The 27,737-nt window shown below is 46.0% G+C and overlaps 1 protein-coding gene across 4 annotated transcripts; it reads right to left on the bottom strand.

The window, feature by feature from the left end:
• Positions 1-1,677: 1,677 nt before the first annotated feature.
• Positions 1,678-24,761, bottom strand: LMAN2 (lectin, mannose binding 2). Of its 4 annotated transcripts, none has more exons than XM_047858550.1 (9): positions 24,532-24,761; positions 24,363-24,478; positions 24,076-24,194; positions 12,834-12,951; positions 12,152-12,231; positions 11,808-11,969; positions 11,585-11,699; positions 8,265-8,384; positions 1,678-1,733 (listed from the first exon to the last, which is right to left on the bottom strand). In XM_047858550.1, the coding sequence occupies exons 1-9, from the start codon at positions 24,606-24,608 to the stop codon at positions 1,693-1,695; spliced, it is 948 nt and encodes a 315-aa protein (XP_047714506.1). In that variant the 5' UTR covers positions 24,609-24,761; the 3' UTR covers positions 1,678-1,692. The 4 variants fall into 4 exon arrangements, with proteins under 4 accessions (XP_047714506.1, XP_047714497.1, XP_047714504.1 ...); XM_047858541.1 differs by lacking the exon at positions 1,678-1,733 and adding an exon at positions 5,822-6,498 and having other exon boundaries at positions 24,532-24,758; XM_047858559.1 differs by lacking the exon at positions 1,678-1,733 and adding an exon at positions 6,338-6,520 and having other exon boundaries at positions 24,532-24,760.
• Between the last annotated feature and the right edge of the window lie 2,976 nt (positions 24,762-27,737).

Below are 27,737 nucleotides of genomic sequence, written 5' to 3'. Positions count from 1 at the left end.
CCCTTCTCTGCCCCTGCCCTGCTCACACTCTCAAAAATAAACATTAAAAAAAATTTTAATAAAAAAAATTAAATACAGAAATACAATATGATCCAGTAATTCTACTACTGGGTATTTACCCAAAGAAAACAAAAACAGTAATTCGAAAAAATATATGCACCCCTATTCATTGCAGCATTTACAACAGCCAAGGTACAGGGGCAACCCAAGTGTCCCACTGATAAACAAATGGATAAAGAAGATGTAGTATACACACACAGTGGAATATTCCTCAGCCATATAAAAAAAATGAACTCTTGCCATTTGCGACAACATGAATGGACCCAGTGGGTACTATGCTAAGTGAAATAAATCAGAGAAAGACAAATACCATATGACTTCTTTAATATGTGAAAAGTGAAACCAACAAAACAAAGAAGATCCAGATATACAGAGAACTGATGGTTGTCAGAGGGGAGGGATGGGCAAAATGGGTGAAGGGGAGTGGGAGATACAGGCTTCCAGTTATGGCATGAATAAGTCACAAGGATAAAGAGTACAGCATAGGGAATATAGTCAATGGTATTAAAATAGCGTTGCCTGGTGACAGATGGCAGCTATACTTGTGGTAAGCACAGCATAACAGCGCTGCCAATTTCTTATGTTGTACACCTGAAATTAATGTAATATTGTGTGCCAATACTGCAGTTAAAAAAAAAGCTGTTTCTGATATGTAAAGTTAATGTTTCTTGAAATATCATACATGGAAAGAGGGGCACCTGCGTGGTTCAGTCAGTTGAGTGACTGACTTCACTCAGGTGTCATGATCTCACGGTTCCTGAGTTTGAGCCCCGCATTCGGCTCTGTGCTGACAGTGTGTGGACCCCAGGGTCTGCTTTGGATTCTGTGTCTCCCTCTCTCTCTGCCCCTCCCCTGATGGCTGTCTTTGCTCTCTCAAAAATAAACATAAAAAAAAAGAAATATTATATATGGAAAGATACACAAATCTTAAGCTCAATGAATTTTCATTCCGTTTCCCATAGATTGTTAGTCAAATGCAGGTCTTTCTCCATCTTCATCTGACTCCCTGTATCCGTTTTCCCTAATTTTGTTCCCCTTAATCATTGTTGCAGGTTGAGTTGTGTTCCTCCAAAAAGCTATGCTGAGTCCTCACCCCAGTAACTCAGAAAATGACTATATTTGGAAAGAGGCTCTATGTAGATCAAGTTCAGATGAGGTCACAGGGATGGCTTATCCAATGTGACTGGTATGCTAACAAAAAGGGGAAATTTGGAGACAGAAGGAAGACAATGTGAAGACTGCCATGCAATGATGTTGTCAAAGACAAGAGTGACAGGTCTACAAGCCAAAGAATGCCAAGTATTACAGAGAATCTCCAGAATTTAGGAAGAGGTAAGGATGGATTCTCCCTTAGAGCCATCAGAGGAAACATGGCCCTGCAAGCACCTTGATTTCAGACTTCCAGCCTCCAGACTGTGAGACAATAAACTTCTGTCATTTAAAGCCACCAGTCTGTGGTACATAGTTAAGGCAGCTACAAGAAACAAATGTAAGTACTAACATGGCATATGTTATACTTAGTACATACTTTAAACTTACTTTATACTATAAATATTTATTTCACCTGATTTCCCCACCAGACTGTAAGTTCCATGGGGGATTGTAGTTCCTTTTGCTGTCGTGTCCCAGGGCCTACAACAGTGTGTGGCATTGAGTGGGCACGTCAATATTACCTGCAGAGAAGACCCCTACAGGTTAGAAAACTTGACATATACACGGCAGGGGAGAGGGCTATTCTTAGTCTCAAATAACAGAAAACATGACTCATGGTAGTTTGAGCAAATACAAATTTATTTATTTTACATAAAAGCCCAGCAGTCAGGGCTGCGGCAGCCCTGGATGTCCTGAGGACACATGCTCCACCCAGCTCTGGTGCTCACTACTGCCCCCATGGTCACAGGGGGCTTTTGCACCTCCGGGGGTCACCCCCACTGTCCAGCAGGAGGAGGATGGGCAAACAGCCACGCCAGCTGCCATCTGGCGCTTTTTACCGAGAGTCCCCTCGGCAGGCACAGCTCTCACAGAGCCACCCTAGCCAAGAAGCTGGAGAATTTAGCTAAACATCTGGCCTTCCAGCCATGAAACAGGAGGAAGACGAGGGAGCGGTGTCTGGAGCACTTGATTCAGCAGCGCCGTGGCTTGTGTGGAAGAATGAATGTCAGGAAATGTTTTGACAACTGGCTATACATAGTGGGAAAACCAGATCCCTACATCATACTCCACACAAAAGTCAATTCCATGGAGATTATAAACTAAGTCTGAACAAAATTTTCAGACTTTTGGGGGAAAAATATTTGGAAAAGATTAGTAATTGACATTAAAATATAGACAGTAAATCATATGACATTAGAAAATCAAAAGACACACATGCTGAGAGGTAATCCGCAAAAGCACATACCTGAAGATCCCATGAGAATGGGCATGTAACCACAAGAAAAAGGTGAGGGGCAAAAAAATTACACCACCATGGACGGATCCTTGAGGATACAAAAATCCTCAACCTGATTAGCTGAGAAATGCAAATTAAAACTTTTATACCTATCAGATCATCAATAAGTAAACATTGATAATATCAAGTGCTAAGAAATGGGCAGGGGGAATCTCAGTCACCAAGGTGGGAGCAGAATGAATACAACCCACAAGACCAATCTGACAACCACTAAGACTGGAACGTACATAAGTTACAAGTAAGTTACAACCCGGCAGTTCCTCACACTTGTGCATGGATGGAGATGGGCTCCAGAACATTTAGAGCAGCATTTTGAGAGCAAAAACCTGGAAACCATCCAAACGTCCAGCAGTGGCCAAATGGAGAAACTGGAGTCCACTCATGCCACATCTTGAGCTACATCTAATGCAAAGATTCACAAACAGTGCTGAATTTTAAGAGCTGAGGAATACGTCTGTGTACCATTTGTAATTTTTTAGAATGCAAAACACTACTATGCGTTTAGGGATACATACCTCTACAGTAACATTTTTAAGAAACATAAAACAAAACCAGGGGCACCTGGGTGGCTCAGTTGGTTGAGCATTGGACTTCAGCTGAGGTCATGATCTCACGGTTCATGAGTTCAAGCCCCATATTGGGCTCACTGCTGTCAGCTTCAGATCCTCTGTCCCCCTCTCTCACTGTCCCTTCCCCACTTGCACTCTCTCTCTCAAAAATAAATTTAACATTAAAGAAAGAAAGAAACATAAAAAAATCAGAATCCGCAGCAATTACCTCCAAGAGGGGGGGCACCTATTTTGGGCAGGGGACAAAGAAGGGTGCAAATGCATCAGCCATGTTTCATTTCTCATGCTGTACAACAGGTGCAGTGATATACATTTATATCTAACTTCTATATGATGAAATAACTCTGTTTTTAAACTCACGTGACAGGGCACCTAGGTGGCTCAGTCGGTTGAGCATCCGACTTTGGCTTGGGTCATGATTGTAGTTTATGAGTTCGAGCCCCACAGTGGGCTCACTGTGCTGAAGCTGCTGTCAGGGTGGAGTCTGACTTGGATCCTCTGGCCCCCTTTCCTGCCCCTCACCCCCCTCAAAAATAAACATTTAAAAATAATAAATGCATGTGGTAAAAATGTAGATTACAGTAGCATGAACCCACATATATGAAAAAGCAGATGTGAGAACACAAATCTAACCTTCTAGGAAAGCACCTCCAGGTTTGAACTTTGAAAGGGATGCAAACAAGCCGCTGACGGCCAAGAACAGACCAGGACCACTTCAAGATCAGCCTTCAAATCACTAGTCTACACCTGCCACTTCTCAAGCCTATATGCTCATCTGAACCATCCAACGTGGTTGTTTTCAAACTGCCCCTGCCCACACCCCACCTACTTCTTAAACCCAAACTGTAGAGCACAGAGGACTGAGTTTCATTCTCCAGATGTCTCCAACATGCAGCCAAAGGCAAGAGCCATACAGGACAGGATGCCAATTTGCCTAATAATTCAGGAATTCGGGGAAGGCCAAGATAGGGCCAAAATTAAAGGCCAAATATGGAGAGTGTAGTGCAGATTATGGTGGTTGTAGCAGCCACAGAGAGTTCCAGATTCCAGGCCTCAGTCATTCATGTCAGTACAGACACGGCACTCGCCAAGGAAGAAGATGCTCAGTGAGTCAGGAGCCACCCAGCCTAGCAGATTTTTGATGTCCAAGTGGGTTAAGTGTTGTGGAGAGAAATGAGTTAATACGTGTCAACTGCTCAGAACCACACCTGGTAGATATAGTAAGCACTCAAAGTTAGCTACTTTTCAAGTAAAGAAATTGTTCTGGGGAAAGTGCTCAATAAAATATTTCTTTCAATAAAGAAGATCATGTTTTCTCTTACAGCTTCATGAACAGGCTCCCAGCCCCATGAGAAGAAAACACAGCTCAGAATTCTCTGTCACTGTGAATTTATAAACAATCTCTTGACATCTCACCTGCCAAAAGACGGGTCCTATGTGTACACAGGACACATCGAGAGGGATAAGAGACCATGAACAGTAGATCAATGAAGAGCTCAAGGGAGTGAGGGTGAAAGACTGACAGGAATATATGTTCTTACTCTTTACCACATCTACTTCTATCCACTTTTTATAAGAATCTCATCAAGAATGTTAATTATAAGAAGCCTGGTTACAACAGGGAGACAGGTTGCTCTGTTTTTAAAATGGAGAGTTGGGGCACCTGGGTGGCTCAGATGGTTGAGCATCCAACTTCTGCTCAGGTCATGGTCTCACAGTCTGTGGGTTCAAACCCTGCATCAGGCCCTGTGCTGACAGTTCAGAGACAGGAGTCTGTTTCGGCTTCTGTGTCTCCCTCTCTCTCTGCCCCTCCCCCAAATAAACATAATTTTTTTTTTTTTTTTTTTTTTTTTAAAGATGGAGACTCAAATGTCATTTAAGTGGAAGATGTTGGGGGCACCTGGGTGGCTCAGTTGGTTGGGCGTCCGACTTCAGCACAGGTCATGATCTCACAGTCTGTGAGTTCGAGCCCCACACTGGGCTCTGTGCTGACAGCTCAGAGCCAGGAGTCTGTTTTGGATTCTGTGTCTTCCTCGCTCTCTACCCCTCCCCCACTCAAGCGCTCGCTCTCTCTCTCTCTCTCTCTCTCTCTCAAAAATAAATAAAACATTTAAAAAAAAAAAAAAAAGTGCAAGATGCTGAAGATGGCTCCAGAGTGGATGGGGACACACTGTTCCATGGCGGGGTCAGGAGCACCGAAGAACAGTCTGGAGAGCAGAGGCAGGCCATGGCCAGGACAGACAGACCCAAGAAAGCTGCCAGATGATGGTACTTTCCTTCTAGCTGCTGGCTTTCTTCCACTCCCTGTGCCATCTTTCTCCCCTCGAGGTACCCCAAAGGGAATACCATTACCGACCCCAACCTGTCCTTCTGTACCCACAAATCCCTTCCAGATCTTCCTGAAGCCCCCCTTAGCCCGAGTTCCCTAGAGTTCGCTTGCACTTAGGTCCCACCCTCTGTGTGGTACCCTACATCTTCCCCTGCCCAGAGAGGCTCAGAGAACGTGGAAGATGGCACAAGGCCCCATCCCCATGACCTCATTTGCTATGTGACACTGGGCAAGTTTCGCTTGACCTCCCAGAGCTGTGCTTCCCCATCTGGGAACAGGGAGCACAGCACAGCACTTGCCTCCTGGGGCTGTGTGTCAAGGCCAAGGGGAGGAGGCTGAGAGCTGTAAAGCACTGGCCACCTGGAAGTTACTTGAAGGAAAAGAAAAGCAAGCCCCTTAGGACAGTCACACAGCTGAGGTTGGTTATTTCACTTTATTTAGCAAACGGTCACACTCTGAGCCCCACCAAATTGCTCCTCCAGCCTCACTCGAGGCTCTGCCTTGGGAAGAAGCTCAGAGGGTGACCAGAAAGGCCCAGGTTCCCCAGTCAGCCTCCTTTTCCACCAACACACACCGCACAGAACAAAATCACTGCTTGCATTGTCAGACACCCACCACAATGTGGTTGGGGGGCCCTCCAGTGTTCAAGAGCCACCTGCCAGGGCCCAGCTCCAGGCACAGACTCCTCCCTGCTCCTGAGATGGGCGAGGACCTCTGCCCCAGGTGTAGGGATGCCAAACCCTATTCCCCAGCCCTGCAGCTTATCCCTGCTGGGCAAGAAGCAAAATGTACGAAAATACTTTAATTATTTCTTTGAAACGGTTAAGAAATAAGGTCGTCTTGTTTTTCTTTTACAATCTCAGTAAAAAAAAGTTCACATTAGTGCCGGGGCCCAAAACCAGGCCTTCCCCAGAGCAGAGCGCCGGCCGCTCAGTAGAATCGCTTGTTCCGCTCCTGCCGCTTCTGAAACACTACGGCCCCCACAACGGCGCACACGATGATGCCCAGGAGCGCACATAGCAGCAGCAGGAACACCCGCCACCCCGTCAGGGGCCCGCTGCGGAAGTTTCCCGTCGGGTCATCCACATTGTCTGGGGGAGAAGAGAGGGGGAGCTGAAGTGGTAAAGTGGAGAGAGAGGTCAGGCGGGCTCCTGGGAGACAGGGAGTCCAACAGGACTGAGCAGAGCAATAGGCCGCAGCCAGCCCTGTGTCCTGCTCACAGCTATACCAGAGAGGGGCGGGGGAATGGACACAGGAATAATCCCACTGGGACTGAGGTTCCCAGGGAGCAAGGCCTCAGGTGTCTTCTCTGAAAGGGGCTGGTGAAAACCGAATTCCTGGCCTCCCCAGGAGAGCCTGAGTCAGCACAAGGCAAGCCCAAGACCTGCATTCACAAGCCCCACCCTGGCCCCATGCAGTCAGTGGTCCAAGATCCTGACCTAGAGACACACAGCCCTGGCCGAAAGCAGCCCTGACTTACACCTGGATGTATTCCATGGTCCCTAGGGGGGGAATCTCCCAGGCCCTCCATCCCCTGTCCTTCTTCTCCAGCCACACCACTTCTCTGCTTGCTAACATCAAGAATTCTACCAGAAACAAGGCCCTGACACATGAGATATTCTCCTGGAATCCCAACTACCCTGGGATGGGGAGCTCATAATCTCACTTTTAGAGAAGGCTGAGAGCAGGAACAGACTTTGTCAAGTTCACTAGTCTGTGGGTGAAGGGACAGGAATCTGGACTCAAGTCCTCCTGCCCTGTGCAGCCTCGGCCCTATTCCTGCCACTCGGCCTCCCTCCAGAGCCACAGCCCTAGCCCTCCACTCCTCACTGTGGAGGAGGCCTGGAATGCCAGGCGGGAGCCAAGCTACGTCATCCTTTCCCACACAACCTAACCAGGGCAGGCCTGCTGACGTGGTCTCACCACCAGCCTCTCTTTTCCTCTGCCCCCTTCTCTGCCTCAGTCACTAGACTAAGCCCTAGGACGGCACCTAGCCCATGGCTAGGCAGTGAATGAAAGCTCTGGAACCATCTGCTAAAGGAGCAAATGGATCAACCGGTCTGCAAATGAGTTAAGCCCTGCCTGGCCAACCTTACTGGGTTGCTGGGTAGGTCAGAGCAGAGGAATTCTCTGAAAGCCCTCAGCCAGAAACTCTCCAATCAAAGGTTGCAAAAACAGTGGGTACACGGCAGGATTTGTTTAGCCCCTGAGATATTTGTAAGCAATATGAATCTTAAAAAAGTGAGAGGTCACATTAAGTGCTGGGTTCCACTCTGGCTCACACTCTACATGGTGACCTTGGGCTAGGCTGAGAGGCTCCTCAGTGTCCCCATCCTGGCCCATAGGCAAACTTCAGGGTTCTTGGATGTCTACACACATAGGAGTTTCACTTCAACCAGAACTCTTGCTCTGTGAGGAGAGACTGGTGGCTAATTAGCACCATGGAAAGAGTCCAGGCTTTGGGGCTTTGCAAAAACTCAAAGTTGATTCTTGTCTTTACTTCTTTCTAGCTGAGGAAACCTGGAGGACCAGATGCCCTGGCTAGTGGCAGCACCTACTTCCCAGGTCATTCACTGAGACCACACACATGTTGTATCAGAATGCCCTGCATGCCACCTATACCAACAAACTGGCCCCTCTGGCTTTACTGGCCATTAACCCCGCACTAAGCACTAGCCGAAATAGGCACCAGGTGCTCACAAATCTACTCATTAGCACTGGCTGCTGATTCAAGACCCCAAGCCACAATCACAACTGGACCAAGCAAGAGCAAATGGACCATACACACTCAGCCAAGCCAGCCCCACTGCAACCCCATACCAGGCCACCCAGGCCCAGACGGGCCTTGCATACATACCTTTGGGTGACTTGAGGAAATTGACACTGGGCTCAATCTTGGTCCAGTCAATGTTCTCTTCATCAGGCGTATGTTCTACCATCAGCTGGAACAGTTTCATGGAGATGATGTCATGATTGTCTGTAGGATCAAGAGTTAGCTTAGAAGGAGCATGGAGACTGCCTTAGGGCCCATGGCCTTCCCCAGAGAGAAGCTGCTGCTCCAGTCCCTCAGAGTGGCGAGGTCCCCCAGGGAGAATTCTGCTCCTGCCTAGTGAGGGGTCTTTTTTTCTTCCCAGTGACCCCCAGCTGCCCCTAGTAGGTATTCCAGGAGCTAGAATACCTCTAGAACTCAACAATAACAAACCTGGGAGGAGGCAGGACAGAAAAAAAGCATGGATTTTACAGTCAAAATCACCTGGGTCTAAATCCTGACGCAGTTTCCTTGTTTGTAAATCCAGGTTATAATCTCCATCTTGCCTGGTAATCATGGCAAGAAAATGAGAAAGTACACAAAAGCAGAGACAGATTGCCCAGCAGATAGTATGTACCAGAAAAGGACCTGCATGTTATTCTATAGCCAATTGAGAAGTCTGATCTTCCCGAGGGGCAGGCAGGCAGCTGCCAGGTGCTCCCATCAGAGACCCAAGTTCATAATGCAGATGAACGACTCAGCAACCAGCTGAGGGTAAGGCTCTAATACCTGGGCAGTGATTGTCCCAGAAAACACTAGAGACAGGCTCAGGTATGGGCAGAAGATAACTTCTGCTCGACAGTAAGTGACCACCCCATTTGTGAGATGGGGAGGTTGCGATCAGAGCCAAGACAGGGGTCCTGGTCCCTTGATTCCAGCATCAGTTCAGCTAGCCTACTGGAACCTGAGGAAAAGCCTCATTTCAAGAGGAACTCTGTGGAAACCGGAAAAGGGACAGCCTAAAGAGCAAGGACCTGGCAACTGGGTCAGGCAGAGCCAAGTGGTATCTCAGAGCCCAGCACACACAGCCCCGGAGGCGCAGGGACAAGTCCTGACTCTGAAGTTCGACCAGAGTTTCCACCCAAGCTCTGCCCTTCCTAGGTGTGAACGTGGGGAAATCCCTTCAACTCTCAAATTCCCAATGGTCTCAGATGTATAAAAGGGAAAAGAGGGGCGCCTGGGTGGCTCTGTCAGTTAAGCGTCCGACTTCAGCTCAGGTCATGATCTCATGGTTTGTGAGTTTAAGCCCTGCATTGCACTCTCTGCTGTCAGCGCAGAGCCTGCTTCAGATGCCCTGTCTCCCTCTCTCTCTCTGCCCCTCCCCTGTGCGTGTACTCTCTCTCCCAGAATAAACAAACAAAAAAAGAATTAAAAGGGAAAAGAGACCACTACATCATGTGACTCCCCATGAGACGCCTGCTGCAGAGGCCGGCATTCCCAACTCTCTGATTAATGGTCAGGCACTACTGTGTAGATAGTCAACTTCCAACACTCTTTATTGGGCCTCTCCAAATAGCCTTAGAGAGCATCCCCTGCCACAGATCTGGCTTTGTTTCCAGAACCTTCTCCTGACATATGCTGATGTACTACCCAATGAAATTCCAGATAACCTGAGTTGAAGGACTATGACACAAGACTGACATCCAGCTGGTAACTAATTACCAAGTAATCAACGAGCAAGTAATGATTACCTGAAGCTGGGTAACAGGGGCAAAGGGACTTATTGGACTATCCACACTAAAAACTTTAAAACCCCAAAGCAACGGACTCTCTAGGAACCTCAACATTTCAAGGGTGAAGGGGAGGCTCTCAGAAACGTCTATCCTGAGGATAAATAAGCCCTTTGTCTGGTCCTATACGTTGCTTCCCACTTCTGGTCAGCAAGAGCTGACCCTGGGCTTGGTGCCAGCCCTCTGAGGACCCTGATGCCTTCTGAGGACCATGGCCAAGGGTCACTATAAAGTGTCACCCAGGCCTGGTGGCCCAGCGAGGCTTGCATAGGCTAGCAGCATCCCAATGCATACAGACACACTGTGGGCCAAAGAAGATAAGAGCCCTGACTTTATGAAGCTTACAATTCAGTTAAGCATACCTAGAAAATGAAATAAATTACATGGTAGATTCCAAGATGGTTAAATGCTATGAAGAAAAATAAAGCCAAGAAAGGTGGTAAGGAGTGCATAGGAGACTGGGGTATGTAGGAAATCAGGGAAGGCCCCAGTGAGGAAGTGACATCTGAGTAAGACCTGAAGGAGGTAAGAATGAGGCACAGGTAAAAAAGCCAAAGCAGGGGGCGCCTGGGTGGCGCAGTTGGTTAAGCGTCCGACTTCAGCCAGGTCACGATCTCGCAGTCCGGGAGTTCAAGCCCCGCGTCGGGCTCTGGGCTAATGGCTCAGAGCCTGGAGCCTGTTTCCGATTCTGTGTCTCCCTCTCTCTCTGCCCCTCCCACATTCATGCTCTGTCTCTCTCTGTCCCCAAAATAAATAAAAACGTGGAAAAAAAAAAAAATTTTTTTTAAAAAGCCAAAGCAGGAGGGCGCTGGTGTATCTGAAGAAGAGCTGAGAGTGATGTAAAGGAGCAGGAAGCCATGAGTCACGGCTGATGCGGTAGGGGAGGCATGGCACACAGGGCCCAGCAACCGCTACTGGGACAGACAGGGGCCTTGACTCTGCGGAAGACGAGAAGAGTGGCAAGACCTCATTTGAGCTTTAACGGAATCGCTCTGACTGAACTGGGAGAGACTGTTGGGGAACTGGTGTGGAAGGAGGGGACCACATGGGAGGCTCCTGCAGTTGTCCAAGCGAGTGAAGATGATGGCCCGGACCTGCCAAGTAGTAAGAGAGGAAAAGTAGTCTGTTGCCCTGAGAAGACAAACCTAGCAAGACTCACCAAAGGATGAGAGGTGGCGTGTGAGAGAAAAATTAGAGACCACAGTGGCACCAAGTCTTCTTGGACTGAGCAACTAGAGTAACAGAAGTGCCATTTATGTCTTGGTGGCAAGATGTGGGCTTCAGCTATTGGCAGGTGAAGGCTGAAATGCCTGTTGGGTATCCAGGCAGAGATGCTGAGCAGGCTGTTGGGTGACACAGGTCTGGAAAGGTCTGGGCTGGTGATGGAAATGTGGGACCCTGTAGCATACTCAGCCCCCTAGCTGCAGAGGGGAAGACTGCTGAGGGAGTGCTCACGGAATAAAGCCCCAAGTGTGACAACATTCCCAGATGCTAGAAAGTAGAGGAAGAAACCCAGGTGTGTGTGGAACCAAAGGAAAGAAGTTTAAGAAGGAAAGCTATCAACTATGTCACGAGCTCCCGACAGACCAGGGAAGGTCAAGACTGAGACTTAATGCCTCCCTCAGCCCAGATGCTCACCAGACAGGTCTCCGGTGCCAGCCGAGGCTCCAAAGTAGTAGCCAGTGGGCAGGCGCACTCCCGTGATGTCGATGCAATTCTTCCACTCGTTCTTGTCCTCTAGGTCGGTCATCACCTGCAGCCAGCCAGCAAGTCAAGTACGTGCCAGGTCCAAGCCCGCCCATCAACTTAAGCCTCCACGGAACTGGCACAGGCATAACCGGCCCCCATCCTGCCTGCTCACCGTCAGACGGCCACGGGAGTAGCGAACAGCCAGGAAGGTATCATGATCGCGGTTGCGGAAGTCAGCCGTGCAGCCTGCCAGCTCAGTCCAGCGGCCATCCTTGCTATGGTCGTAGGACAGGGAGCCATTGTTCACCATCACCGAGATGTACGGGAACACACGCTGAGACCGAGACACCAGTTACTCTATGGCCAGCCCATCCTGTGGGAGGCACTGGGATAGCCCGCCACCCTGATCCCTGGAGGCCCCTTTTGTGCTGAGACCAGAGAGAAGTCTTGGTTCCCACCCCCCAGCCAACTGCCCAGTCCTTCCTGTCCTGTCTGAGGGAGAGAGCAGAGGCATACCTCTGTGGTCTCATCATTGGGATATGTGTCCAAGAAGATGGCTAGGCCATGGAAGTTGTCTTTGCTTCCAAACACAGGCCCTGGAATTAGAAGGAGATGCTTTTGTAATGGGAGATATTGGAGTTGTCCCCTGGGTACCTGAAGGACAAAGTATTGCCAGTATGGGTGGGGGAAAGGGAGGCTGATTTGTGGTCATTCACCCAGGAAAGAGAAGGGATCTCTAAGGCAGGAGGAGGTGTAGGGATACAGCAAAGAGGACTCAAAGTTTGAAACCGTTAACTGTTGAGGGGTCAGTACCTGGACATGTGCTCTGACATGTCAGGTGACAAGGGGGCAGAGAGGACTCCTACAGAAGAAAGGAAACCCCATCGTCTGCCCAAAGGTCAGCAACTTTCTGTCAAAGGCCAGACAGGAAACATTAGGCTTTGCAGCCACATATGGCCTCAGTCACAGTCTTCCTTGTTTTTGCTTTTTTAAAAACAGTAGAATGGTAAAATCCATTCTTAGCTGGTGTACAACACCAGGCCACAATGGGGTTTAGAGTTGAGCTGCAGGATCCAGCTATCCCTCTTCGCAAAGGGACACTCCCTAGAGCAGACTCGAGGTCCCAGGTTTCCTCAAAGAGGAGCTCCAGTGCCCTAACCTGGGCAGAATGCCCCCACCTATACAAGCACCTCCCTACCTGGCACAAGGCGGTCCCGGGTATACCACAAGGCAATGCCATCTCCATGGAGATTCTTCTTCCCTGCACCGTGGACTTTGAAGTGGACATGCATCTCCCAGTCCTTGAGGAAGCAAGGCTGGAGAGAAAGCAGAGAGAGCTACTTCAGAGCTCCCTGGGCCTTCCTGCCAAACAGAGGTGACCCATACAGGCCCATCTCCTCCGCAGAGACTGGACACTCCTCGAAAAAGGGGCAGGTAGCAGGGTCACAAGTGCCACTGACCAACAGACCACCTCAGCATTCTCAGCAGGAAGAGAGGGGGGTGCTGGGCCTCCCAGGTGGGAAGGAGGGAGGTCACACAGTGTCCCAAGCTGTCTGAGGCCCAGACTCTGCCCACTCTGGCCCAGTCTTCTCTTGAGCCTGGCCACAGGTTCTCACACTGATTCACCTTCCTCAACACCAGCCAAACCCATCAGCCCTGTTTCCTTTCCATCTCCACCGCTCCTGCCCCAAAATCTTCTCAAACTAACCCTATTGGAGCCACATATTTTACAAAAAGAAAACCCATTCAGAGACAAAATAACTTGTCCACAGCAGGTATGGATGGTCTTGACTCACATTCAGATCTGTCTTAGAAACTTGTATTGTGTCTTATATATCTCCCATGGCCTTCACGCCTTTAACACAAAGTGCAGCAATTCTTTTCTGGTCTTCCATCCCCACTGTCTTTCCCTTCTAACCAACCTTCTAGATGACTCCAAACCCCAAGTTCTTGGCCAGCATACCTCCTGCCTCTTGCAGGCCCAGCCAAACTTCAGTGTGATGACAGTGCCAGGGCTGGGGGGCTGGAAAGGTCATGTTCTGGGGTCTCTGGACAACTGTGATACGAAAGAAGGCAGATACACCCAGGCATTCAGGAACATCAGGTGCAGAGCTGGACACTGTCCACAATAAGGGAAACAGCCTGGCCTCATCCACTAGAAAGTTCCTCATGAAAACTAAGGTGTTGACAAATACTTTAACAGGAACCCACTTGGAGGAAGTCTGCAGTTGGGTACATGAGCAAGTATTTAAACAAAGGCCCAGGGGGCGCCTGGGTGGCTCAGTCAGTTAAGTGTCTGACTTCAGCTCAGCTCATAATCTTGCGATTCTTGAGTTCAAGTCCCACATCAGGCTCTGTGCTGACAGCTCAGAACCTGGATCATGCTTCAGATTCTGTGTCTCCCTCTTTCTCTTTCCCTACTTTGCGTGCACACGCTCTCTAAAATAAACATTTAAAAAAATTAAAATAAAGGCCCATCAGAAAGGCAAACTAGAACAAGATGTTGTTGACTTATCCAATTGGCAACTATTAAAGAGATCATTAATACCAATGTAGATGAGGATGGAAAGAAACACATGTTCTCAATCAATGGGATTATTGATACTCCCATCTTCTGGGGGTCAATCTGGTTGCTGCGGGTTTTTTAACAGACTCAAGACAGATCCATAAGCCTTTACACCTGAAGATACCAAAGATACTAAGCGAAAGAAAGTAAGTTGCAAAAGTGCTTTTAAAAAAAATTCGTAGGAGCGCCTGGGTGGCTCAGTCAGTTGAGTGCCCAACTTCAGCTCAGGTCATGATCTCACAGTCCGTGAGTTTGAGCCCTATGTCAGGCTCTGTGCTGATAGCTCAGAGCCTGGAGCCTGCTTCAGATTCTGTGTCTCCCTCTCTCTCTGCAACCCCCCCCTCCCCCGCCCCGACTCATGCTCTGTCTCTCTCTGTCTCAAAAATAAAAACATTAAAAAACTTTTTAATAAATATTAGTATATATAGAGAAAAAAACTAAAAGAACATGAACCAATATTAACGATAGCTGACTTTGGTAGGGGAACTACAAGAAATGTTTACTTTCTATGTTTGAATTTTGTATAATGAACATAATTCAAAAAATCAAAAATAAAAGATCAAAAACAAAAAACTTTAAGGGGACCTGGCTGGCTCAGTTAGTAGAGCACAGGACTCTTAATCTTGGGATCACTGGGCATAATGCTCACTTAATTTTAAAAGATGTTTAAAAAAATTAAAATAAAAAACTGAGAAACTTTACATCCCACCATGGGTGATGTGGCTTGTGCATTCACTGATTCATCAGTGTACAGTTTCAGTCAGCTGTGGGCATCAAAAACCAAGGTGATGAGACCCAGCTCCGGCCCCTAAGAATGCAGAGCTGGTGGACACCTAACAACAGCTTGCAAGTAGTGTGAAATCTTAGCCTTCCCAGCTCTTGGCCAGTTGTGGCTCTGGGGAATCTGCAGATTCTACAGGGGACAACTGAGAGGTGAGGAGACAGATAGATGGACAAAGACTCTGCCCCAAGGCCTACTGAGAGAGTGGAAGGCCTGGTGAACCAAGCTTGCTTTGGGCTGGAACCGTAAAGACAGCAACCCCAAAACAAGAGTGAATGAGGAAAGGCCCTCCCAGGGGCAGTAGCTCAGCTTGAGCCCTCTCAATCCCTGAAAAGTACATTAAAGTGACTCACCCAGGCCTCAAATCTTTCAACAAGCAATATTACAAATACAGTATCTGGCATACAATAAACAACCAGGCACATAAAAAGACAAGTTATCAACAAGGCCAGAAAAGAGGGAGAAAACAGGCTGATGGGAATTCCAGATACTGGACTTTCAAATAACTAGTTTACTATAATCAAGGGGATAAATATAAGATGGAGAATTTCAAAAAATAAAAGAAATTTTATATATATATTTTTAATGTTTATTTATTTTGACGGGGGGGGGGGGAGGGGGAGGGAGAGCGAGAGCGAGAGCGAGAGCGAGAGAGAGAATAAGCAGGGAAGGGTCTGAGAGAGAAGACAGAATCCCAAGCAGGCTCCATGTCACCAGTGCACAATGCAAGGCTTGATCTCATGAACCATGAGATCATGACCTGAGCTAAAACCAAGAATGAAACACTTTAACTGACTGAGTCACCCAGGTGTCCTAAAAATAACTGGGGAAAAAAAGGAGAAAGAAAAAAAAAATCACGCTACTAAAAAAAAAAACAGTCCTAGAACTAAAAAAACACAGTAACTGAAATTAACAATGTAATGGACAGGTAGATTAAAAACAGATGAAGAGAGAATCTGTGATCTCAAGGCCAGAGAGGTAAAAAAAAAAAAAAAATATATATATATATATATATATATGTAGGATGAAGCAGAGAGAATGAATGGTAGATACAAAATTGTCAGTAAGAGAGAGTGAAAAACTCTAAGATACATAAACCGGAGTTTCAGAATGAGAAGTGAGAGAACAGGGCAAAGGAATATTTAAAGAGATGTCCAAGCACTTACTAAAACTGATTCACAGACATTTCACCACAAATCTTAAATCTTACAAACCAAAGAAGACAAATAAAAAGAAAACCAGGGGCACCTGGGTGGCTTAGTCAGTTAAGCAACTGACTTCCGCTCCGATCTCATGGTTCGTGGGTTTGAGCCCCGCACTGGGTCTGCACTGACAGTGTGGAGACTACTTAGAATTCTCTCGCTCTCCCTCTTTCTCTCTGCCCCTCTCCGGCTTGCACATTCTCTCCCTTCTCTCAAAAATAAATAAACTTAAAAAAAAAAAAAAAAGAAAACCACACCTAGGCACAAAAAGGAAGGAAGGGAGTCAGTTAAGCTTCCGACTCTTCATTTCAGCTTAGGTTATGATCTTATGGTTCATGGGATTGAGCTCCACATGGGGCTCTGAGCTGGCAACATGCAGCCTGCTTGGGATTCTCTCTCCCTCTCTGCGTGCACTCTTCCCCCCACCCCTCTCTCTCAAATAAACATTTTTAGAAATAAGTGAATAAGGGGCTCAGATGGTTAAGTATCTGACTTTGGCTCAGGTCATGATCTCACAGTTTTGTGAGTTCAAGCCCTGCGTCGAGCTCTGTGCTGACAGCTCAGAGCCTGGGGCCCGCTTCAGATTCTGTGTCTCCCTCTCTCTCTGCCCCTGCCCCACTTGCACTGTCTCTCAAAAATGAATAAATATTTTTAAATTTTTAAATAATAAAATGAACACAGGATTCTATGCTTAGCAAATGCATCCTTCAAGAATGAAGATAAAATTAAGACATTTTCAGATAAAAAAGACTTTTTAAAAAGAGACATTTTTATTTATTTATTTTAGTTTATTTATCCGAGAGAGGGAGAGTGCAAGCAGGGGTGGGGGGGAGAGAAAGAGAGAGAGGGAGGGAGGAAAAAAATATGAATCCCAAGCAGGCTCCTTGCTGGCAGGGCTCAAACTCACAAACCACGAGACCATGACCTGAGCCAAAGTTGGACACTTAACCAACTGAGCCACCCAGACGCCCCCAAAAAGAGCCATTTTTAGATAAACAAAAACATTAAAACTGTCTTTCATTCATCAGAGAGAAAGAAAATTATCCAGATGTAAAGTCAGAGATTCAGGAAGGAACAAAGAACAAAAAAAAATAAATATGAGGGTAAAAAATCTAAATAAATATTTGCGTGAAACAATGTTTTAAAATAGAATTAAAATAAATAACAATGGAGTAAATAAAGTTAAAGTATTCTAAGATCCTTGCATTGTCCAGGAAGAAGGTACACATTATCGTTAGACTTTGGTAAAATATGGCTGTGTTTTAAACTCGAGTAATCACTGAAAAATTGGGAAGCAAGCAAAGAACTTTCGATCTAGCAGAAGAGTAAAAATGGAATAAAAATTAACCAACTCAAAAGAAGACCAGAGAGAAAAATGAACAGAGAATGAGCAGTACAAACAGAAAGTAAATAATAAAAAAATAATAACTTAAAATTGTTTTAATTTTTTAAATAAAAATAATAGGAAGGTGGATTAAAGCAAAACACATCAGTAATTTTACTAAATATGAACTACATTCTGATAAGGGTACATAAGGTCTCCCTGTATTATTTCTTACAACTGCATGTAAATTTACAATTATCTCAAAAAGTTTAATTTTAAAACTAAATAAAGGGTAAAAGCCTTAAACTCAAGAGCTAAAACCATAAACCTCTTAGAAGAAAACACAGGGAAAATCTTCACAACACTGGATTTAGCAAGATTTCTTGGATAGGACACGAAAGCACAGACGACAGCAACAAAATAAAGTGAATTTCATCAAAATTAAAAATTCTTGGGGCACCTGTGTGGCTCAGTCGGTTAAGCATCTGACTGGCTCAGGTCATGATTTCACAGTTAAGAGTTCAAGTCCTGCATCAGGCTCTCTGCTTCAACGCAAAGCCCACTTAGAATCCTGTCTCCCTCTCTCTGCCCTCTCCTGCTCACACTTTCTTCCTCTCTCTCAAAAATAAACAACAACAACAAAAATTCTTGCACATCAAAAACATCAAGATAATAAAAAGACAACCAAGAAATGGAATAAAATATTTCCAAATCATGTAACTGGGAAGGGATTAATGTCTCCAGAATATAGAGAACTCCTAAAGTTAAAAACACAATTTAAAAATGAACAAAAGACTTGACATTTTTCCAAAAAGAAGATAAACAGCAAATAAGCACATGAAAGAATGCTCAACGTCATTAGTTATTAGAGAAATGCAAATCAAAACTACAAGATAACCCCTCACACTCATTAGGATAGATGGCTATCATAAAACAAAACAAAACAAAACAAAAAAAACACAGAAAAAGTGTTGGCAAGGATGTGGAGAAACTGGAACCTTTACACACTGCTGGTGGGAATGTAAAATGGTGTAGCTACTGTGGAAAACAGTTTGATTGTCCTCAAAAAGTTGAATATAGAATTGCCATAGGACCCAGCAATTCCACTTCCTAGGTGGGGAGGAAAAAAAAAAAAGCAAGGACTCAGACACTCATACACACCCGTGTTCTTGACAGCATTATTCACAATAGCCAAAAGGTGGAAACAACCCAAGTGTTCATCAACAAATACATGAATTAACAAAATGTGTACACACACAGAAGAATATTGCTCAGCCATAAAAGGAATGAAGTACTGACACAGGCTACAACATGGACAAACTCTGAAGACATTATGCTAAATTATAAATTAATAAGCCAAACACAGACAAATACTCTAGGATTTCATTAAATGAGGTCCCTAAAAGAGTAAAATTCAGACAGAAAGAAGAATATTGGTTACCAGGGGCTCTGGGGAGCAGGAAATGGAGAGTCACTGTTGAATGAGTACAGAGTTTCAGTCTGGGAAGATAGGAAAATTCTGGAGATGGACGGCAGTGGTGGTTGCACAACAAGGTGAATGAACTGCCACTGAACTGGACACTTAAAATGGTTAAGATGGTAAATTTTATGGTATGGACATTTACCGTAATAAAAAATGTTTCCCCAATTTTCTCTTACACGTGCAGCTACATAAATACGATAATCAAATTAATTTTTTTACAGATAGCCATTATATTCCTTTTAATGTTTATTTTTGTGAGACAGAGACAGAGAGAGAGAGAGAGAGAGAGCGAGAGAGCACGCACCCGAGTCCACACATGAGAAGGGGAGGGGCAGAAAGAGAGAGACAGAGGATCCTAAGTGGGCTCTGCATTGACAGCAGACAGCCTAATGCAGGGCTCAAACCCACAAGCCAGGAGATCCCCACCTGAGCCAAGATCAGACACTCAACTGACTGAGCCACCCAGGCACCTCACCATTACATTTTTAAACACCATTTAAATGCCAAGGAGGATCCTACTGAAGAGAACGGTTTCATAAATTAAATGATTTAAAAGTGGGGGAAAAAAGGTTAAAATGGTAAATGGTGTTATGTGTATTTTACCACAAAAATAAACCAACAACCCCTCAAAAGACTAATTACATGGAGTTTACAAGAAAATAACTCTAAGTCATAAAGAAATGGAAAAAAGGAAAAGGACAGGAAAAGATACAGCATGCAAACACTAACCGAAAGCAAGCTTGTGTAGCTATATCAGTAACAAAATTTAAAAAGGGACATTTTAATAACAAAAACATTTTTTTTTTAACATTTATTTATTTTTAAGACAGAGAGAGAGAGACAGAGCATGAACGGGGGAGGGGCAGAGAGAGAGGGAGACACAAAATCGGAAGCAGGCTCCAGGCTCTGAGCCATCAGCCCAGAGCCCGACGCGGGGCTCAAACTCACGGACGGCGAGATCGTGACCTGAGCTGAAGTCGGACGCTCAACCGACTGAGCCACCCAGGCGCCCCCAAAAACATTTCTTAATAAAAGATTCCCTTTACCAGGAAAATTTTGGCCTCAAAAATCTGTAAAGCAGAAACTAATGGAATTACAAAAGTAAAAACAAATCCACAGAGAAATTTTAACATACCTCTCTTAGTAATCGATAAAAACAAGCAAAAACATAAGAATACAGATATTTGAACCCAATCAGTAAATTTAACTAAGGACCAAACAGCACACTGTACTCAATGACCTGAGAATCCACATTCTTTGCAGACACACACAGAAAATTTTCCAGAAACCAGACCATTTGCAAGACTCAACAGACCTCCAAGAAATGAAATAACAGATTGCATTCCTTGACCATGGTGAAACCAAACTAGATATTAACAACAACTTAATTTTCTAATAACTAGAAAACCCCTTATATATTTGAAAAAAATTTTTTAAATATCTCACCTCCACAAAAGTTAGCCCAGAAACCAGATTCCAAACGGTCTCTTTGGTGCCCAGGAGTTTTCTGTACCTGAGAACAATGCACTGAGCTAAGACCCCAAGCTGGTGCAAGGTGTGCCTCCAAGCAGAAGGGCAACTGAGAACAGGGATATGAGAAAGGAACACCTACCCTCCTGCCCCTGGTATGTTCATAGGGAGAGGAGTTTCAGGAAAGAGTACACACAGAAGTTGAAACCTGGAAACTGATTCCTACAGGACTATCTGGGCCTTAGAAAGTCTTTGCACGTGGCAGATTGAAGACTGTAGATTAGTGGAGGGAAATACCAAAATAGAGAAAATATAAAGCCTCCGAAGGATTTTAAGCAGGTGCAGGTGAAGTACCAGCTGGAATGGACTTAGAAGCTGATTTTGGAAGGAGGACTCTACAGCCGTGGTTTTCCACCCTAGCTGCACAGCTGAGCCAGCTGGGGAGCTCAGAAATCTTAATGCCCTGACCCTCCCCCGAGCCAATTAAATCAGAATCATGTGGCAATCATAGAGCATTTTACACTTAGTGGTTTCCACGTCCTTGCAACTAGTGGAAGGCAGAGCTAATCCAATAGTTAACTGATACATCATCATTTTGATGAAAGATCACTACATGACTTTGAGTTTATAAACCAACAGAAGTTTAAAATATTGAGTGTCCCTGCTATATCTCCATCTACTATTTAAGTAAACACAGATTCTCAGCATTCACATCTATAAAAACACAAAGTAGAAGTGGTGCTGAGGCCTGTCTCATTCTGACAATAATACCCATCCAGACAGGGACTGGGGGGGACAACAGCTTATTGAGATGCATTTCAATAAATTTTTACTTTTACAATAATTATCTCAAAATTGTGTAATGAATTTATTTTGACCAACTGTGTATCAATAATAATTGTAATACCCCCCCCCAATATTAAAACTTAGTTTCAAGGTCCCAACAAAGTTAAAATGTTAATTTTTTTCTAATTTATTTTTATTTTAGAGAGAGAGAGAATGGAGGAGAGGGGCAGGGAGAAAGAGAGAATCTTAAGCAGGCCGCATGCTCTACAATGAGCCCGACGCAGCACTGGATCCCAAAACCCTAGGATCAAGGCCTGAGCTGAAACAAAGAGTCAGATGCTCAACCGAATGAGCCACCCAGGTGCCCCCAAAGTTAAAAGGTTTAAATTATTATGCTTATTTTAGTTACAGAGAATAGAACAAGCTGATCAAGAAGAAATTTTCAAGCATTAAATACATGGCATAGGATAAAATTGTATGGGATGAGATGAAAACACACATTGAATTAAAAAAACTGATGTATAATTCAGGCTGATTCACAGTGTTTAAAACACACAATTGAAATATTTAGATTCCACTGAACATACTGAAGAGTACCAAACAGCTTTATTTTAAAATGGCAATATTTAAATATGCTAGAAACTACATCCTTTGCAAATATTCAAACTTACAATAAGTAATTTGGGATATGAACTTTTAAAAAGCACAAGAGGATATATACTTTCAGACAGTACATCAGCCAAAAAAGGTCAACCACCACCTCTGCAGCCTCCACACAAGGCTCCTCAAGATGGGGCCCAATCGGCCCCTTGGGCATCCCCCTATGTCCTGTGCTCCAGTCAGTCTTGAGACTTCACCTTGGGGCCACTCCATGGTCTGGACCTCTCCACTGAAACAGCACAGCTGTGTTTTTCTCTTTGCTCAGAGAACAGCAGGTGCTTAGGAGTGTTTGCTAATTCAGTCCCTCTCCCAGGTGGGGGCACGCAACAAAGAAAAGTCCAGAAACCAGCTCTCCAGCCCAGTAAAGGAAGAGGTGGTTCTTGGGAAGCACTAGGCAGAAAATTCTAAGACTTCCAAGCAATTTCTTTCAAGATTTACAGGAAACATTCCAACCTTTTAAGAATAACTGCAGGGCCAAATAGGAAAGGCCCTAGAACTGAATAGGGATGTGGGGGAAGAATAGTTACATTCCAGACTAAAAATCTGATGCAGTATAGAATCCTCTCAGCCCTGTGACATTGCCACACCACTGACAATGCCAACCAATAGTTATATATACAACCATAATTAAGTTACTTGTAGCTGAGCCAATTTCTAATAGTTCTAGTCCTATTTGTACCTTCCTTAAAAAATAAAAAATTTAATGCTATACTGAACTCACTTCCATAAAAAATGTAACACTACAGTATAATTTTTTAAAATTATCTGGAAGCCCTAAGACAGAATAATGTGACAGAATGTGACTTGGGGCGATAAAGTAGTTAATGAAATACTGAGTGGGTGGCACTCAAGCTGAGACACACCAGATGAGAAAGAACCAGGCAGGCATGAAGAGCCAGAAGGCAATGTGCCCAGACAGAGAGAACAACAAGTGCAAAGATCCTGAGGCAAGAAAGCAGCCAGATAGGCTGGAACAAAATTACTAGAATGAATGGAGACACCAGGCACCAGGGGCCAGACTGTATAGACATAATGCTTGTTTATCCCTTGATGAGAGACCCCAGGCTCTGAGGATCAGAGTGAAAGCTGAAGAAAGTAAACCAGATGTCCCTAGCAAAGGAGAGGAGGAGTGGAAGAGACAGGCAGATGAGGCAACACAAGGATGGCGTAGTCTCCCAGAACTTAATGAGGAAGCCACTCAGAATGGACCAAAGAACAGGGTGGAGAAAACTAGGACAATGGCCAACAGCTTAAGCCATGGGAAGAGTTGGAATCAGGTAGGCAGGGGCAGCATCTGCCCCAAGCTGTGACCCAGCCCAAAATTATTCCCCTTTCACCCCTTTCCTGACCTCGACCTCCTCAGTGTGGAGTCTGTGTAGCGACTTATCTTGGCCACTAGTTATGTATGACATGCCAGTGACACTCGAGGTTCCCTAACCTCTAAAGCAAAAGTCACAGAAATTAAAACTGCCTACAAGTCCAGCTCCTCTATACCACCCGATGACAAGATCATCAATGAAACACTGCGGAAATGGATGGAGTCTGCAAGTATTTCTAAGGGATTCCTCCACCGTACAGGGGTAGGGGGTTAAGTGTAGCAAGTGAATTGCTGGGCTTAGATATCAAACAGATCAGAATTTAAACGTTTATACCATTCGCTGTGTTAGCTCTGCATAAAGCCACAATAGCCAACTATTTCAAACAGCCTGTTTGAGAATTAAATACAATAAGGCATCATAAGGCCAGTGCCTAACACACAGAAACCACCCAATAAAGATGTTCATTCCATTTATCCCACTGTTGAGGGTTCAATTCAGACAGCCGGAGAGTTCCGTGCTTACTAGCTACGTGACTCTGAGAAAGGCACTTTCAACTCTAAGCCTCAGCGTAGTCAGTAAAATGGAAATAACATCACTTACTTCACAAGGCTTTTGAAGAAACTAAATGAGAAAGGTGGAAAGTGTCAGGTGCAGTTCCTGACACGTCGTAGCTTCAATAGTCATTACCTGTTAATGTCACCACTGATAAGCGTTACCAAGATGAGGAAGACCTGGGCGGGAGAGAAAGGTGCCAAGCAAACCTTCGAACTAAGCTCAGGTCTGGGTGCTGCAGAGACTAGGAGTAGTGGCTTACTTAAGGGTATACCTAACCTCCTGGGAGCCACTCACCTGGTGGTTCCAGATAGAGCCCTCTTTGCTGCGCTCATCAGGGGTCAAACGCACGTACTGGCTCGTGAGTATAGTGCTGCCTTGGAAATCCCAGAGGGGCATGGAGCTGGAACCGACCCCTGTGGGCAGAGACGGACAGAGACAGGTGCGTAAGAACCCATTCCAGGACTGGCCTTGCCAAAGACAGGAAACCCACAAAGCTGCTTTGCTCAGGAGAAAGGAATTCCCTTGTCCAACCCTGTCCAGCCTCGCCCTCACCCAGCACCCATTCCCGCCCCAGGCCTCACCTTGGTAGGGCTTGATAAGCGAATGCTCCCGCTTGAGGTGTTCACTGTTGCCGTCAGTTATATCTGCAACAACCGGCCCCAGCAACAGAAAAAGAAGTAGAGGTGTAGTGGGGCCAGGGCCGGGAAGCCCAGGCCTCCCCGGGCACCGCCGGCCCCAGCCCCAGCGCCAAAACCAGCCTTCCGCCGCCATTCTCCGTTCCTCTCGGCCACTTCCGCCCTGGGACTTCCGCCTTCCGGGTGTCCCATCTAATGGCCTCCGGCCGGAAACCCTCCAAACCTAGTGTCACCGGGAAGTTAAAAAAGCAAGGCCTCGCAGCCGGAGGGAAGGCGGCTTTGTTTACCGACCAGCTCCCCCAGCCTGGTCGAGTGCTGTTACATCTCCTTAGCGGCTGCGAGGAACCTGTCGGCCAGCTTCGGCAATGGGTTCTTATGCGCGACAGGAGCTGCAACCAATCATTGAACAGCACGTTAAGCTTGTGAGCCAACGAGGAACAGAGGGATGGTTTGAGTCAGGGGAAGAGCGAGGGTCCTCTGCGAAGCGAGGCATGCTGGGACTTGTAGTTTTTTGGGTCTTTCGCTCAGGCTGGAGAGACGAAGACTACAACGATCCTGTCAACCTGCCGGTGATCGAGTCTGGACTAACATGTCTCAGAATTGAAGGCGGAGGCCTGAACTCCAACTCCTGTGCTCCCTCGGACTCACTGGATGGCCCTAGCTAGTTTTCTTTAGCCGTCTGTGGCCCCACCGCTCCCCAGCATCCCGCCTTCAGAAAAATAAAGGGTGTACACAGTCCCAGCTCCTAATACCCAATCGAGTTTACGCGGTAGGAGCAGACCGAAATCCTGTCCGGGACCCCAGTGTTAGTTGGGACCCATCTGGATCCAAACCATGTTAGTGCCCATCTGCTGCAGCTGGAAGCAGCAGCCCTTAAAGGTTGAGGAAAGCTGACTGTGGGACAGAGGTCAAAAACTGCTGGCCTACAGCCGGATAGGGCTCTGTTTTACCTGCTCATGCTATTTCAATACATGATTCAAATATCGATATTTTTGGTTTGGTTTGGGTTTTGTGGGGGTTTGGGGGGGGGGAGAGGGAGAGAATTGAGTCGGGGAGGGGCAGGGAGCAAGAGAGAATCTTAAGCAGCCTCCACACCCAGAGTGGAGCCCTACTGGGGGGGGGGGGCTCTATGACCCTGGGATCATGACCTAAGCCAAAATCAAGCGACCGACACCCAACCAGCTGAGCCACCCAGGTGCCGCTCAATATTTTTATCTACTTTTTATTTTAAAAAATTTAACATTTATTTTTGAGAGACAGAGGCAGAGCGTGAGCAGAGGAGGGGCAGAGAGAGACACACACACAGAATCTAAAGCAGGCTCCAGGCTCTGAGCCATAAGCACAGAGCCTGATGCGGGGCTCCAACTCACCAACCACGAGATCATGACCTGACCTGAAGTCGGACACTTAACCAGTTGAGCCACCCAGGTGCCCCTCAATATATTTTTTTAACGTTTATTTATTTTTGAGAGAGACAATGCGAGTGGGTTAGGGGCAGAGAGAGAGGGAGACACAGAATCCGAAGCAGGCTCCAGGCTTTGAGCTGTCAGCACAGAGCCCTTCACGGGGCTCGAACTCAGGAGCTGTGAGATCATGACCTGAGCTGAAGTCGGACGCTCAACCGACTGAGCCACCCAGGCGCCCCAATCCCCTCAATATTTTTAAACTGAGAGACTTAAATTCATATTAGAAATCCAAATTTCTAGTTTTTCAGGAAAATCTGAAGATCCAACCACACTAGGCCCATGAGGCCCCACAAAAGCTTTCCTGTGCTGAGCTAGCCTCCCCTCTGGCCACTAATTTATAGTAACTCTGGCCCCTCTAGACATGTGAATTAATGACCGCTGTTACAGATCAGAGGGGAGGTGGGGATCCCTTGTTGGTTGCTCCTTTATTTAAAGAAGCTGTCCCTTGCCGCCCCTGGGTGGCTCAATCAGTTAAGCAGCTGACTCCTGGTTAATAAAGAAGCTGCCCTTTGGGATGAATGAATTTATCAGGGTTAAGTGCTGAGACATCTTTTCTGGATCACATATTTTTTTTTAATTTTTTTTTTCAACGTTTATTTATTTTTGGGACAGAGAGAGACAGAGCATGAACGGGGGAGGGGCAGAGAGAGAGGGAGACACAGAATCAGAAACAGGCTCCAGGCTCTGAGCCATCAGCCCAGAGCCCGACGCGGGGCTCGAACTCACAGACCGTGAGATCGTGACCTGGCTGAAGTCGGACGCTTAACCGACTGTGCCACCCAGGCGCCCCATGGATCACATATTTTTAATAAGCTTACTATTAAAGTAATATGCTCGTATACATAATACAGAAATATAATACAACTAAAGTTCCCTGCCACTCCCCTCCCTAGGGGTATTCCCTTCCAGAAATTATATCTATACAAACAAGAATATGTATGTTCCACTAGACCTCTAGGAAGGGTGGGATTTTTGTCAGCTATGGCCACTTCTGCTGCATCCCCAGCATCTACAACAGTGCTTGGCACAAAGGAGGTGATTAATAATTAGTAAAAATATGAATATTTGTTCTAAAACCTGGAATTGGATCATGCAGAATGAGTAGGAGTTTACCAGCAAAAGGAAAGGCATGCTTAGCAGAGGGAACAGGAGATGCAAAGGCCCAGAAGGATGCTCGGGGGCATATGGGATGAAAGCAGTTCAGAATGGCTGAGGAGAGGTGGAGGAGGGTATAGCTAAGGCCAGAACTTGAAGGGCCTTCAATTTCCCAACTAAGGAACATGGCTTTTTTTCAGAAAGCACTGGGATGGTTTTAAGCATGGGAGGGGCCAACATGGTTTTCTCTGACTATGGTGAAGAGAAAAGATTGGAGGGGCATAGCAGGTAGGGAGACTGAATAGAAGGTTATTATGGCCAAATAAGAGACAACAAGGCCTGAGCCCAGGAAGCCTCCAGAGGGAAGGGGGATCAGATATTAAAAATTGATCTACTGTGGGAAGCCAAGGAGAGATAAGCTGAGAACAGTGTTCTGTGGGCTGGAGGTACCCCACTGCTCTCGTGGAGTGGAGAAAATTAGATAAGGACTAAGAGATGGGAATTTCTGGGTTGGCTGGGGTCCCTGGGGTAAAGATGTGGTCAAAGGTAAAATTGGCATCCATAGTTCAGAGGTGGGCAGAGGAGAGGATGACCTTAGCAGGGGTCAGAGACTGTAAATGGGCCCTTTCGGGGAGGAAGATGAGGTCTTGGCACCTGGGCTTGTGATGGCCCAGGAGCAGCTCCTGGCACCCAAGCACACTTATTCACAACAGTCTCTGACTTGATGTGTAACCTTGGGGAACTTATTTGTCTCCAAGTC

This window comes from Prionailurus viverrinus, chromosome A1, assembly GCF_022837055.1.
Source record: "Prionailurus viverrinus isolate Anna chromosome A1, UM_Priviv_1.0, whole genome shotgun sequence".
In the NCBI taxonomy this organism is placed as follows: Eukaryota; Metazoa; Chordata; class Mammalia; order Carnivora; family Felidae; genus Prionailurus; species Prionailurus viverrinus.
Note: the sequence above shows the minus strand (reverse complement) of the source record. Positions and strands in the feature narration are given on the sequence as shown.